Source organism: Salvelinus sp. IW2-2015, linkage group LG20, assembly GCF_002910315.2.
Source record: "Salvelinus sp. IW2-2015 linkage group LG20, ASM291031v2, whole genome shotgun sequence".
Classification (NCBI taxonomy): Eukaryota; Metazoa; Chordata; class Actinopteri; order Salmoniformes; family Salmonidae; genus Salvelinus; species Salvelinus sp. IW2-2015.
The window spans coordinates 2,908,099-2,923,418 of NC_036860.1; the positions used below are offsets into that span (position 1 = coordinate 2,908,099).

Genomic DNA, 15,320 nt, shown 5'->3' on the forward strand with positions numbered 1-15,320 from the left:
GCGTTCCCAGAAGTCTCACTATGTTGTGCGTCCGGGTTCAGAAACTCTGTGCGAAGACTGTTCTCAAGGCAGGCCTGGTTGAGCTACATACAGTATGTTCGAGTCGTGTCGGGGACAATTATAGCTAAGGGAGAGATCGAAATGTACGCAATATTTACCCAGAGGAAAATGGGGGAGGGTCATGCTTTTTCAATATCAGTCAGCGGGAGGGTTTAGTATTTTTTACATTTAGTCCAGGGGAGGGTCATCTAATTTGTAATCATTTAAATGTCATATTGCTCAGGGTTCTAAAATTAGTTTCTTATTATAGTATCTCATGGGCTCCCGAGTGGTGCAGCGATCTAAGGCACTGCATCTCAGTGCAAGATGCATCACTATAGTCCCTGGTTTGAATCCAGGCTGTATCATCTGGCCGTGATCAAATCAAATCAAATCAAATCAAATCAAATTGTATTAGTCACATACACATGGTTAGCAGATGTTAATGCGAGTGTAGCGAAATGCTTGTGCTTCTAGTTCCGACAATGCAGTAATAACCAACAAGTAATTGGGAGTCCCGTAGGGCGGCGCACAATTGACCCAGCGTTGTTCGGGTTTAGCCGTGGTAGGCCGCCATTGTAAATAAGAATTTATTCTTAACTGACTTGCCTAGTTAATTGAATAAAGGTTAAATATAAATGTGCCCGATGATGCCCCTAATCTCTGCTGGYCAGCAACATCAAGTGTGCCTAGTGTGGTCTCAAAAAAAACTATCCATAGCCTACAGGCCTAGGCTATACAAAGATCGTGCTCGGAGAAGCACGTTATATTTCTATCAAAATGTACTCCTTTAAGTTTTTGCACTGCTGGGATGGTGGCTGTAAAACTAGGCTACACTGCATTAAACACTACAATGGTTAGGTATTCCCAATCAAGAGCCCCGGCCTGCTCTGCTCTCGCTGACGTAAACCCTTTTGTACTGCCTAGCCAATCAATGACTGTGCTGTGTATGGTGGCACTTCAGGAGGTGAGTCAATTGTTTAAAAAAATTCAATATCTGTGCACGTGGACTAGGCCTACTGATATCTTGTTCAGTTTGAAAAGGAGAGCATGAAGACGAGGACCAGAGTTGAGAACGCTACGGCTATAATCAATGCTATAGAGGTCTTTGTGTTAGAGCCCATTTCTTCCTATTCAGTAAATAAGCGGTAGGCCTACCTGTTTGAGAGACAAAATTAGTCTCCATAACACGGAACCCAAACCAGCTGCGCGCGTGTGCCATCGTGCGCKATCGTGCATCAATTAATTTTGTCCCCCTACACCAAACGTGATCACAACACGCAGGTTAAAATATAAAAACTAACTTTGAACCAATTACATTAATATAGGAACAGGTCGAAAAGCATTAAACATTTATGGCAATTTAGCTAGTTAGCGTGCTGTTGCTAGCTAACTTGTCCTGGGAAATAAACATTGAGTTGTTATTTTACCTGAAATGCACAAGGTCCTCTACTCRGACAATTAATCCACACATAAAACGGTCAACCGGATCATTTCTAGTCATCTCTCCTCCTTCCAGGCTTTTTCATCTTTGAACTTAGATGGTGATTGGCATCTAAACTTTCATTGTATTACTACACCGATTGGCAACGCAGTTCGTCTTTCAATCACCCACGTGGGTATAACCAGTGAGGAGATGGCACGTGGGTACCTGCTTCTATAAACCAATGAGGAGATGGGAGAGGCAGGACTTGCAGTGCGATCTGCGTCAAAAATAAAAGTTATATTTTAGCCCTTGGCAACGCAGACGCTTGCGAGCAGTGTGGGTGCAATAATTGAATAACATAGATTTCTAAATTTATTTTGGTCAGCCTATCCATAAGGGTTGAATATTTTCCCAGTATTTTACAAATATTCCATCCCGAGAATATATAGTGCATTCGGAAAGTATTAAGACACCTTGACTTTTTCCACATTTTGTTACATTACAGCCTTATTCTGAAATTGATTAATCCCCCCCCCCCCCTCCCTCCCATCAATCTACACACAATACCCCATAATGACAAATAAAAACTGAAATATCCCAATTACATAAGTATTCAGACCCTTTACTCAGTACTTTGCTGACTCACTTTTGACAGCGATTACAGACTCGAGTCTTCTTAGGTATGACGCTACAAGCTTGGCACACCTGTATTTGGGGAATTTCTCCCATTCTTCTCTGCAGATCCTCTCCAGGTATGTCAGATTGGATGGGGAGCGTCGCTGCACAGCTATTTTCAGGTCTCTCCAGAGATGTTCAGAGAAATGTCCTGAAGCCACTCCTGCGTCATCTTGGCTGTGTGCTTAGGGTCATTGTCCTGTTGGAAGGTGAACCTTCACCACAGTCTGAAGTCCTGAGTGCTCTGGAGCAGGTTTTCATCAAGGATCTCTGTACTTTGCTCCGTTCATCTTTCCCTCGATCCTGACTAGTCTCCCAGTCTCTGCTGCTGAAAACCCTACCCACAGCATGATGCTGCCACCACGACGCTTCACTGTAGGAATGGTGCCAGTTTCCTTCAGACCTGACGCTTGACATTCAGGCCAGAGAGTTCAATCTTGGTTTCATCAGACCAGAGACTCGTTTCTCATGGTCTAAAAGTCATTTAGGCACCTTTTGGCAAACTCCATGCAGGCTGTCATGGGCCTTTTACTGAGGAGTGGCTTCCATCTGGCTACTCTACCATAAAGGCTTGATTGGTGGAATGCTGCAGAAATGGGAGAACCTTCCAGAAGGACAACCATCTCCACAGAAGAACTCTGGAGCTCTGTCGGAGTGACCATCGGGTTCTTGGTCACCTCCCTGACCAAGGCCCTTCTCCCCCGATTGCTCAGTTTGGCCAGGCGGCTATCTCTAGGAATAGTCTTGGTGGTTCCAAACTTCTTCCATTTAAGAATGATGGAGGCCACTGTGTTCTTTGGGACATTCAATGCTGCAGACATTTTTTGGTACCCTTCCCCAGATCTGTGCCTTGACACAATTCCTTTGACCTCATGGCTTGGTTTTTGCTCCGATATGCACTGTCAACAGTGGGACCTTATATAGACTGGTGTGTGCCTTTTCAAATCATGTCCAATCAATTGAATTTACCACAGGTGGACTCCAATTAAGTTGTAGAAACATCTCAAGGATGATCAATGGAAACAGGACACACCTGAGCTCAATTTCAAGTCTCTTAGCAAAAGTCTGAATACTTATTTACATAAGACATTTATTTTTAATAAATGTGCAAACATTTCTAAAAACCTGTCCATCCAGCCATCTAGCCGGCCCAACCCAGCTGTCTGGCCAATAGCCTACTTTATTGGAATCTCAATTGCTCTAACCCTTACTTGTGTTGCCCATGTTTGAATGGGCAACGAGCAGAAAATGTATGACAAATAAAAACAAATGATTCTCACTTGATGTCCAAGATAAGTCATTTCAATTGAGCCAATATTGTGGAGATTGTTGCTGTGTAAGATATTTGTTTTAGCCTACAGTCGTTCATTCATAATGACAGGATACCTAGCTAGAACACTTAATTTAATCAATAATTAAATTTAAAAAAAACTCTTCTTCGACAGCTGCCAAAATGGCTGACTGAAAAGCTTGACATGCATAATGAGGTTGCAGAACCTAGGCTGTTGATGTAGGCTTATTTGTGTTAAACTATCGATTGAAAAGTAAACATAGGATGCATACAAATATTCTAATACTAATCAAACAGTAAGAAAAAGTAGTAGTAAACACACAGAAGCAATATGAGATGGTTTTGAATCGTGTTAGTTTATTTCCCTCTGGGTATAGTTCCTCACAAGATAGTAATGAGTATTCTGGGGACAATATTCAGGATAATAATGTTTTGTGCTAAGGAGGAGAGAGAATGCCTGAAGCACAAGGCGGGATGGATTGAGATGGGACTGTTTTGTATGATGAGTATAGAGTAGGAGAGTAGCTAAAAAAAAGTAGATGACTCCTTTTCATGAAGAATGGTGCAATTGAAAGTGCCTTGAAACACCTTTGTTTCCCTTTTCTGTTGTGGAATTCTGTTCATTTATACACCAACAATCAAACAAACCTGCCCTAAGGGGTGGGTTTAGTACAAAAATAAGACATGTGAATCTTAATGATACTTCTAATTTTAAACTTGAATATTGAACATACACTGTATCTTTATTTTAATCTGGTCCCAGTTTCTCCAAAYATGGTAGCCCCGCCTTCCTCTGTCTGGATTTCCCTCCCCCCCGTCACACTTCCTGCTTTGTTTGAGAGGGAGCGAATTGACGGACTGAATAGGCTAGCTGTGGAGTTTAGAACATACGAATGTGGGCTGGGAAGTTTAGAACATACTAAGAATGTGCTGGTTTTGAGTGGTTGTGATTCACTCCCAGTCAGTGACAACAGACAGGATAAGGATAAGCAGACAGGTCAAGTTAGGTTGTTAAATGACTGTGCAAGTTAGCATTTGTTGATTCAATTTAGCACTTAGCAAGTTCTGGTCACTACAGGATCCTGTTTTGAAACTGGATGTAAAGGGTGAGTGACCTCATGTGTTTAACATTGAGTTACTGCATTAAGATATACTTTAATCTTAGTCTGTAAACTTCACTGAATGGATCATTTTATGTAAGTGGTAAAGTATTGGTGAGGCCATTGAAGGCATCAACATACCTTACTGATGTAGCAATTGTTGGTCCGTTAACGCAACATTTTGACTGAAATATACTTAACTTACTTAGTCCTCTTCATTTTCTACCGCTGGAGTGTCTTTTGCCACAGTCCGTGCCCAGTCCCATGAGACCCATCTACTCCAGCACAGCCACCACTGTCCATCAATATGTGTCCAAGCCATCAGATCCTGAACGTCTTGATTTCAAGGGCAATGTTCCTACAGCCAGTCTTCTTATACATGTTCCATTAGAGATCATATTTTGTCAGTGTAAAGCAAACCATTGTGTGAAATATACCACTTCATAATTTAAATATCACAATACTCAACTTCAAGTTGTTTGAGGCACAGGAGTGTGTCGTGTGATTTCTGGGCTGGAACAAAAGCCTGTGCACTCCATGGCCCTCTAAGTAATGTCAGGATCAATGACTTAGCCAGCTAACTGAGAAAGATTTACTTGAAATGTAAACAGTACCAACTCAATATTCTCAATAATCTATCATTTACTTTAGGTCTTTTGATAAACCAGAAAACAAACCGCTATATCTGAAAGTTTGTTAGTTACCTGGCTAACTTATTGATTCTGTTTTGTGACATACACTGTAGGACTAGGTTGGCTACACCTTCCTTCACTTAGCCAACACCTGGTGCGACAAATCAACAGTAATCAATTAGTATGAAATTAAATCCAGGTGTGCAGACTGATAGTATCTACTGGACTTTTTTCACTGGGAAACTAAAATCAAAAGTCGTACTTAGTCTAGCCGTTGATACGTAGTCTAGCCGTTGATACGTAGTCTAGCCGTTGATACTTAGTCTAGCCCTTGATACTTAGTCTAGCCGTTGATACTTAGTCTAGCCGTTGATACTTAGTCTAGCCGTTGATACTTAGTCTAGCCGTTGATACTTAGTCTGAGTGTCCACAGGTGCATTTAATTGCCTCCTTTCACAGGGTAATCTAACTGGGCTAAATAGAATTTCATCCAACTGCAAAGGGAATCCCCATGAATGTTATCATAGGGGGATTACCCCATACCCTTGGGTTTGACAAGTCAATTCAGGCCCATGCTGTCAGAGGGGGGGTCACATGGAGCTAATCTCTGAATCGCAGAACTAATCTTACTTAATTGTGTCATGCTCAATTAGATTCTGGGGGGAAATTCCTGAAAAAATATTAGAGACAAGTAAAGTCTCCACCCTTCCAAACGGAAACTCTTTACATGGAGCAAATGCGTCGCATTACATTTTCAGCTGCAGGTAGTACTGGATTTATATGATGGGCAGTTTTAAGGAATGACATTCCTTCAGGGAAACATTACTTTTTCAAAGATGATTTGAAAACTTGTACTAATGTCATTACAGATTCTTCCAACTCAATGGGGTTTATTTTATTGCTTTAAAAACCTGAAAATCTTACTGGCTTTAAGAGCTGTCCTAAATTTGTCAAGATCACATGGCTAAGATGGCATGGCACTATGCAAGGCACCTTGATTGTTTGATTTGTTTTCATTCCTATTTTGATGAGAGGCAGTGGTAAGTATATGCAGAACTTACCGCGTAGTTGACTATAGCCTGGAAACCTGATGTTTTTTTAAATGGAATTCTACGTTGGGCATAAATTAGTGTTTGGATCAGGAAAGTTTCCTCTCACAACCTCTACAAGCCAGAATGTTGAATAAAATAGTATTTTAACTTTACTGTTTGTCTGTGTGGTTGGTCTGTTTGCAGGTAGGAATGTGAGACATTATCCACAGGAAATCATAATTCAATCCTCTTTTCAAAGTGCTGGTAGTGTTCAGATTTGTAACCTGAAGCATGCACAGAACCACGTAAGCACGAGCCTGGCAAGTATGCATGCGTACATGTATTTATCTTGTGCTTCAATGAAATTCAACGTCAGGTTTCCAGGCTAGGTTGGCTATTGCAAGTGAAGAGTAGGGTTCTTGTATCCTTCCTTCTCTCCACCCTGCTGCCTGCAGGCTTGGAGAAACTAGKAGCCTCTGTGAATGCTGCTAGGTGACATGAAAGGTCAAAAGCAGTGAGGGAGGAGCACCCTTCTCAAATGGAACAGTAATCTGGGCTGTAAACTCATGCTGTCAACATAGCAGCATGGTGCATCATTCAGAAACATCCCTTTTGCATAAAATATGTCAGAATTGTCAAACTAGCTTTCATTTGGAAGGCGGATAAAGCGTTTAAAAAATTGCATGTGAAAACAGAATCCTACTCATTACTCCACCTGCTTAACCCACTTTTTTTGTTTTGAGCCGCCGTCGGCCAGAGCAGGGCACCTGGCTCCCGCCCAGGAGGCAGCCCGCTTCCTAAACAAATGCAATCGCTTTTCACCCGGTGCAAACACCTCCCACCGGGGCCAGATATTTAAAACCCATCACTGAATCGCCTGCTTGAGTTGCCTGGCAGGCTTTGCACTCTACCAATCAGAGTTGACAGGGTGTAAAGAGGAGGAGGAGCTGCATGATTGTGGGTGTGTCCTATCTTGGACTTCAACAATAGTGTGTACAGGAAAGTCAATGACCCCACTTCTATTTGAATTTAATACACTTCATTAATGAAGAGATTAATGAAAATGATTCAGTTTTTCATTTGCATGAATCAAAAGCATTGAAATGCAATTAAGTAGAGTAAAACAGAATTGTACATGATTGACATTCTTTTGCTCTCTTATCTCTACCACCTTTCAGGTCAAGCATGGATGTTGCTGTTGCAGAGGAACCCCTGAGGAAAATCTTCAGAGCAAAAAAGACTATGAAAGTCAGCGATCGACAGCAACTGAAATCCCTTCACACCACTCTTTCCTCTCCATGTTCTTTCCCATCCCCACCTCAGCCAGCAATGGTAAATGGGAAGCACTGTGAAGATGTGTCTATGGAAGTAGATAAAGAAATACATGGAACTACACATACCACCACTCATGCCCCTTCCTCCCTGACAGCCACATCCCTAACCACTGAGACCTCTGAGGAACCAACAGCCTCTGAATTACTGGTTTCTTCATCACAGAACATACACTCTGATGTAAAAGATGTTCAGGAAGGAGAGGGACAGGAGTCTACATTACCCAGCCTCGAGGTAGAAGACAAAGTGAATGGACTGATGAAGGGGGATAGAAATTCCAAGGAGGATGTTATCGTTTCCTCTCCTGTGAGTTCAGGAAAACAGAAGCAGTAAGGGAGAGACAGGTTGATGGTATGGAAGTAGACCTGGTACCAGGTACCACTCAGGACACAGTGCCCATATTGAACCCTGCCACCTCCCTCCTCTGTCCTCCACACGGCTGTAGAGTCTGTCTCTTCCCCTTCACTCTCCCCGTCATACACGGCAGAGTCAGACCAGGAGGTCAGGCCAGGTTCCTGGTGCTTAGTGAAGATGATGATGTCCAGGATGAGAGCAATGAGGAAGAGAGGAAAAGATGAGAAAGAGGAAAAGTGAAGGAGGGGTAGAAAAAGTTGAGGTTAACATGAAGAGCCAGAACAATTTGTAAGTGGTGCTCCAGTTGACTCTCCGTCCCCTTCATCACCGACACCCCTTCAGATTGATGAAGGTAATCTTATAGTCTTTTCCAATCCCAACTAAAGCACCAAAGTGATTATGTCAAGTTTAGTCGTATGTTTATTATTTTAACCTTTATTTAACTAGGCAAGTCAGTTAAGAACTAATTCTTATTTTCAATGACGCCTAGGAACAGTGGGTTAACTGCCTTGTCAGGGGCAGAACGACAGATTGTTTTACCTTGTCAGCTCGGGGATTCGATCTTGCCACCTTTCGGTTACTAGACCAATGCTCTAACCACTAGGCTACCTGTTGCCCAGATGTTAGCTAGGTTGCATGAATTTGTCATATTTCTGACTTCAACTGGCCTGTTGGCTAGCGGCAATATATTTTTTTCAAGATGTTGGCTTCGATTATAGCGGTGTTTTGATAGTTGGATGATATTATAATGTGTTGTGTTCTCTCTAAACAAGAAGAGGAGGGTGCTGCTCTACAGAAGAAACGATCCTTGTTCGGAGACTCAGAGGATGGTGGTGAAAAACAGGAGAAAAGAGACTTGGAAGTGGTGAGAGGCATAACAAGAGGCCCAGAGTAGACTGTGAAGAGGTGAGGCTCATGTGGAGCTGAAGATCAGTGGGAGCGCTGAAAGCAACACAAGCTAAAGAAGGTTGGTCCTCAATTGAGATGTGGTTTATTTAAATTAAATAATTAATAAAACATCTCATTTCCCAAGTTGTAGTCATGTAATCCTGAGTTGCATGGCATATTTCTGGCTATTTAAGATACCTTCTCGTGTTTGGTGTTATTTATAAAACAATCTCTGGCCCGGTTTTAAGGTTAAACAAATACAATAACCTTACATCTTTTTTCCTCACTTACCCATTAAATCCCTATTCCTCTGTAGGTGGTGCAGCAGCTTTGAGGGAGCAGTTGTGTGTTCTGCAGCTCACACTATTTGACATGAGTCTTCAGGGGCTCAGAGACAGACTGGACAAAATAGAAAAACACCCGAGTGCACTCAAGAMCCTGCAGGTCAGTTGTCAYAAGATGATAAATAAAACACAAACAGGGTAATCTAGGATAAAGACATTGGAATGTATTGCCCATTAGACAAGCAAATCCATGCGCCACGTGTGCCCTTTCAGGCAAAGATTGSCCGACTTTCTAAGAAAGTTGGAACTGCCAWCCAGGCCAGGGAGAATGCCAAGAAWCKTCCAGAYGTGAGTGYAAATGGAGGCAATTGATCTTTCAATGATGACTGTGATTTCAGAGYGAACTTGCTTTTTTGAAAGATTGGTGGTACCATTGGAACTCTATACAAAGTGCTCTTCCCTATATTCATCAGGTACTGTTGCCACCTACCTCTACTTCTGCCACAGCAACCACCCCAGCAGGATCAGCAGTTCTCGGCCTGAGGTAAGTCAATGGTTTGAAGTGTAGCAMCGTGTCCCAAMTAATCAGAGGAAAAACATTTCACCAGAGGGTAACCKAAAGAAATGGGTGCATTGACAACGAAYATTCAATTTATCATTGAGTTATTTGGGATAAAAGCAATTSATTGGATGRACAGTGARGTCATACTGRATCTCTCAGCATCCACTTATGTTTGTGTTCACCATCATTCTCCACTGAGCAGCCTTTTGATCAGCTTCCTGAATCCTCTGCCTGTAATCATTTCCTCTCCTTGTAAACAGAACAATGGGGAACAACCCACCGGATCCAAAGCGTAATGATCAGGGCTGTCAAACCCCTACTCCTGTACGTAATGATCAGGGCGTCAAACCCCTACTCCTGTACGTAATGATCAGGGCTGTCAAACCCCTACTCCTGTACGTAATGATCAGGGCTGTCAAACCCCTACTCCTGTACCCACAGGTGAGCAGGAGGGAGTTAGTCTGTTGGCAGGTTTCTCTTTATCTTAATCTGTGTGTTTTCTTTAACCAACTGATATTATTATTGTATACGGTCTCTTCTTTTTTAAATCTCCATTTCTTTCTCCTCCACAAGCCTCCTTGCTACCTTCCCCCTCTTCCACAGCCTCAGCCGGATCTCAACCCACATCCCAAACCTTGATGCTGAGCACCTGTGTTACCCCAYCACCAGGCCCGTCCGCCTTCCCTCTCCAGTCATTCCTCATACAGCTGCCTGGTGGAGGGACAGCCATCCTTACCAACCCAACCAACTCCCAGCTAATCCCAGTGTGCGCATTTCCCGCCATGACGAGTTCCACCGTGACACCCACCACTGCCTTCCTCCTGCAGAGGACTACTCCCTACACCCCTGCTGCTCCCAAGCCCCCCTCTGCATCCGCCCTCTTATCTCATTCCGCTGCCACAACCACGACTACACCCACTGACACACCAGCTGCCACAACGTCCCACATGACCACACCCATAACCAGGGCCACAACCATAACCACACCCACATGCTGGGCCACAACCGTAACCACACCCACACCCAGGACCACACCCAGGGCCACAACCACACCCAGGGCCACAACCACACCCAGGGCCACAACCACAACCACACCCAGGGCCACAACCATAACCACACCCACACGCAGGGCCACAACCACACTCTGTGCCACACCCAATGTCTCCCACTCTGGAGCCACTGGGACAGTCAGCAGGCCCAGCTCCGGTGTGTCTGTCTCCGTCTGTGAGTCCATTCGGCTTGTATCTGTGGCGAACTCCACTTCAACTTCATCCTTACCAAGATTCTCAATGCCAGCCACCACAGGCACTCAACCCTCTGTGCGACCAGCTGCCCCAGCGCAACTAGCTGCCTCAGCACGACTAGCTGCCCCTGTACCACAGGTGCCTGCGAAAACAGGTTAGCTTACACCTCAGAAGTTTGGCTTGTTATCTTGGAAGAGTACATGTAAATAGTTTGTTTTGCCCGGATTCTCAGTGTCATTCTAACTGAGAAGCTGTTTTCCTACACTCCTATGTAGGTAGTAAATCTACAAACCCTCCTTCAGACTCCACACAGGCATCTCACCCTGCCAAATCAGAAGCATTCATAGACCTGACAGAGGAGGAGGAGCAGGAGGAGGAGGATGATGATGTTCTAGGTAAGATTGATATTCCTTTCCCTCCCGCTTTCCTTTGGTGAGCAGTATTTTATGATATTATAGAGGCCAGACGTGCAGTGAGTTGTACATCTCTCAAAGTTGTCCCCATGTGTTGTGTGCAGTTACTGGAGTGCTGAAGGCTCCGATTGCTTTGAAGGCCTCACCCTCGCCTTCAACAGCGGGTCAGCGAACAACAGCCACACAGCAAACCGCCACCTCCACTTCAGTCGGAACACAGGCCGGTAGGTGGTGTCTTGTGCCAACACTGTCTGTGGTTATGTTGACAGTAGAATACCCAGATTGTTTTTCTCTTTATTTATTGTTTCAGTGAGGTCATCTCTTGGTCAGACTTCAGCTGTTGGATCTCCACACGCCGTTTATCGTCGCCCCCTGCAGGTGAGACTACCAAATATTTGAAAGCAGAGCAACTGTCTTTCAATACGTGCGCTGCGTTTCAAACTCATAAAAGACACACCCTCCTCCACTTACCCTCGCCTTATGCAATTGGGGGAATACCCGCGGCCGTCTTTGTCGTCGGTTCAAATGATTAGCCAAGCAAGGGAAGTTGGCAACGTAAGCCCCTCAGCCCTTGTTTTTGATCAAGTTTGCGAGTGTACAATTATGTTCACTCCGGGGCCTGAAACGCCCCATAATTCAATTTGCTTTGATTGTAAATCCGCTAAGAAAGTCAGCCTAAACTTAAAACCAACATTAATATGGAGAGTCAACATACAAGTGTAAGTAAAAACAAATGTAAATAAGTTAGAAATGGTAGAAATGCTACTAATGCACATGACGGCTCAAACACTTATCATAAAAGTAATGATGTTTTTGTTTGGTTAGCTTTTGSAAATGATAGCTTGCGCACAACTTTCCCTGACATCACACTTATGCATTGTAGTTTTCGATGTATCTGATAATGTAGGATGGCTAACATTCGATGTCTGCGGAGGCGTTGTCTTCTAGCCAAGATATGAAATGCAATCATAATTGACTGTAGCGCATATAAGGCACACACACAACAGCTACCAGTGGTTCCATGATGACTGAAAACAACCGTGAGATGCCCGAGTGACACATTTCCGGGCAAGAGCGGGCCATTTAAAATGAATTCCTTCTTCCGTCGCCCCTTGCCCTGCAAGTGTCAACTCGTCAGACGTCATGTTACGTCATCAGAAGTGTCCACTTAATTTGAGGGCTGAGGGGAGAGGGTGTGTCTTAAGTGTTTGGAATGCAGCCATGGAATACTGCATGTTCCAGAATGTTTTCCAATTGGAATAAAATGTACATATCAACCAAAGAGAGTAAACCTACTAAATGGATGTGAAAGGCTGAGTGAAAGTTATAACATTTTGATCAAATTAATCTTTCAGGGCTCCCCATCTAAAAGTGTTGCCTCAGCAACATCCACTTCATCTTCTACACCTTGCCCCCAGCCCTCTCCCCTTCCCCCCTTGCCTGTCACACCTCAAACTATCAGCCTGCCCCTAGAAGCGGCCAGCACCAGCCCTCCACAGCAGCCTCTGCTCAAAATAACCCGGGTTCCAAGCCAGAATGACGGCATCGTGCTCTCCTGGTCTGTGACTGAGGTAGACAGGAGCTGTGCTGCCGTGGACAGCTACCACCTATACGCCTACCACCAGGACCACTCTGGCCCCAGCACACCTCCCCTACTCTGGAAGAAGATAGGGGAGGTGAAGGCCTTGGCTTTGCCCATGGCCTGTACACTCACACAGTTTGTCTCTGGCTCCAAGTACTACTTTGCAGTCCGTGCCAGGGACGTGTTTGGCCGCTTTGGACCATTCTGTGCGCCTCAGTGCACTGATGTCTTAACGTCCCCTTCACCGAAAGCTCCAATTTAACCACACGCTAAGATTTAAGTTAAAATGTATTGTGTCAAGTTAAAACAAGAGGAGAAATGTTGATTCTGTAGATTTTTTTTCCCCGGGTTACTAAGCTAGCCAAAGTGAAAAGTTCAGTAAAGCTTCTGGCAAAACTAATTGCTCTATTTTCAAATTAATGTGTTTGGTATTTGTTTTATCAGAATTGTTCACTCAAATCATATTTGAGCCCAGGTGTTTACAAGAGTGACTTATCTTTGGAATGTTACTGGAAAATGTTGTTGCCCATCTTGGTGAAATCGGTTGGCCCCATGTGACCACTGTCTGCCTGCCGTGTGTTTGACCACATGGGAGCAGCATTGTACCAAAATGGTATCTTTGACACAGGACGAGAGGATTTGAAAATCAAACCTGAAATGGCCTGGTCCCGTTTCTGAACGATTATGGACAAAGTATTCTTCTCCTTCTAGTTTCCTGAAGGTATTTGAAAACTCAAACTTTTCATTGCAATTGTCAGTCTAACTGAAAGAACATACTATGAAGGGCAGAATGACCATGCTATTATATGGTAATACACAGTAGTTCTGCGTCTCATGAGAAATGAGCCTGCTAAAGCCTATGCGATCTCTCTTCCTCCTGCTCAATTTCTGCTACTGTGAAGGACAAGTTCTACAGTTAAATTATACATGATCTAGGGCCTCCTGTGACACCTTTTTTTTTTATGGATGTAATTTAATATAGTTTTTTTTAACCTTTTTAATTTGGCATGAACAAAACCAGTCATGATGTTTTCATATTGTCAAACAAATAACTTCAAAAAGTAGGCTACCTGCGCATGTTCCTCTACTCCAAAATAATTCCAGCATCCTAACATTTGATGAATGGAAAGAGACACCCGTTACGAAACACCAAAAAGTGTAATGACATTCTGTGATTTTCATTAGGTCTACACTTTTGTAGCCTGAATTTATTGATCCGTCTTTGACAAAAGGACCTTTTTTGTAGAAAGAGAAGTTGTGACGCCTGAAAGGGGGCTGGGAGATGGGACTGTCCCGGGTTGACAAGTGCAGCCACGTGGATATATATATTTTTTAAACCATGACCGGCGGGGGTGTTCGTTTAATTTGGAATATGCTTTTATTTTAATATTTACCTCTAGCAGTACAAATTGCATTTTAAAGAAATAGTAGAATTGTTAAATTAGTATTATTTAGAGACCCCCCCCCCCACCCCAAAGTTTGACGTTGTTGCATTTAGGGGGACTCATGTCTCATTCAGGGGTCTGAGACCCTCCTGGGCCCCATGTAATTCACACTGTCTGCTGATCGTTTTATGTTCTGTCTGATAGGGACATGTATTAATGGCTGGTTAGAAACAGGTCAATAAATGCATTGGACCTGACATCAGAAAGGTTAAGTACCAAGAAATATTCAGACTATTGTAATCTTTCATTAAAATGTTTGTAAACTATACTGGTATATTGATACTTGACTCTAGGGGGAGCTAGTCCCTTATCAGTTTTATTCACACTAACACTGGTTCCTAGACATTTATTGGAAAGGCACCCCTCCTCCTCCACTCTCTCAATGCATACTAATTCTGCGAGAGGACCCTCCTCCCTCCCCTCCCACCCAGATTTCTCAGGGATGGGTGGGAGAGGGGACAGATAGCATTTTCAGTTCAGTAAGGCAGGCGATGCTTGTCTTATAGCCCCATGTCTTTTTCAGTAAGCAATATTGATGAGCCTCTGCAACATGTCTAACCTGTGTGAGTGGTATGTACTAGACCAGAGCTAGAGGAAAATAACATGTTTTCATCTGGATGGGGAGGCTTGTTTTGTTGAAAGAAGAAAGAAGATAAGCTGGGAGGGGGAATAACTGGCAACTGCCATTCCCCCCTTCCACATAGAGACAAGAAAAAAACGGAGGCTACTGGAGTATTTGTTTTTTTCTTTCGTTCTTTGTTCTTCTTCTTCCTCATCGCTTTGCTGGGAGGTGCTTTATCTTTTCATTTGCTTGCTCTCTCCGTCCTCTGCCTCCTCATCTATTTCTCCATTTACCTGGTCTACAATTTCTTCTATTTATGAACGAGAAAAGGAAGGAAAGAGATTTTTTTTRCTTTTTTAWWTTCCTTATCCATTCTCCCTTCCCTTACCATTCCTATGACTCCCAATCTTTCCCCTGTRACCCACYCTCCTCCTCCCCCCATTTCTCCACTCACTGTCCA

The 15,320-nt window shown here is 43.5% G+C and overlaps 1 protein-coding gene across 1 annotated transcript; it reads left to right on the forward strand.

Moving 5' to 3' along the window:
• Positions 1 to 4,257: 4,257 nt before the first annotated feature.
• LOC111981225 (activating transcription factor 7-interacting protein 1) lies at positions 4,258 to 14,564 on the forward strand. Its single transcript, XM_070449171.1, is given in 21 exon segments — positions 4,258 to 4,537; positions 7,373 to 7,839; positions 7,842 to 7,959; positions 7,961 to 8,034; positions 8,037 to 8,089; positions 8,092 to 8,152; positions 8,155 to 8,232; positions 8,657 to 8,743; positions 8,746 to 8,784; positions 8,787 to 8,822; positions 8,825 to 8,851; positions 9,085 to 9,212; positions 9,326 to 9,400; positions 9,526 to 9,596; positions 9,875 to 9,962; positions 9,965 to 10,055; positions 10,188 to 11,012; positions 11,134 to 11,253; positions 11,376 to 11,495; positions 11,582 to 11,649; positions 12,627 to 14,564. Coding segments are annotated over 20 exon segments (3,108 nt in total). The 5' UTR covers positions 4,258 to 4,537; positions 7,373 to 7,379; the 3' UTR covers positions 13,116 to 14,564.
• Positions 14,565 to 15,320: the final 756 nt, after the last annotated feature.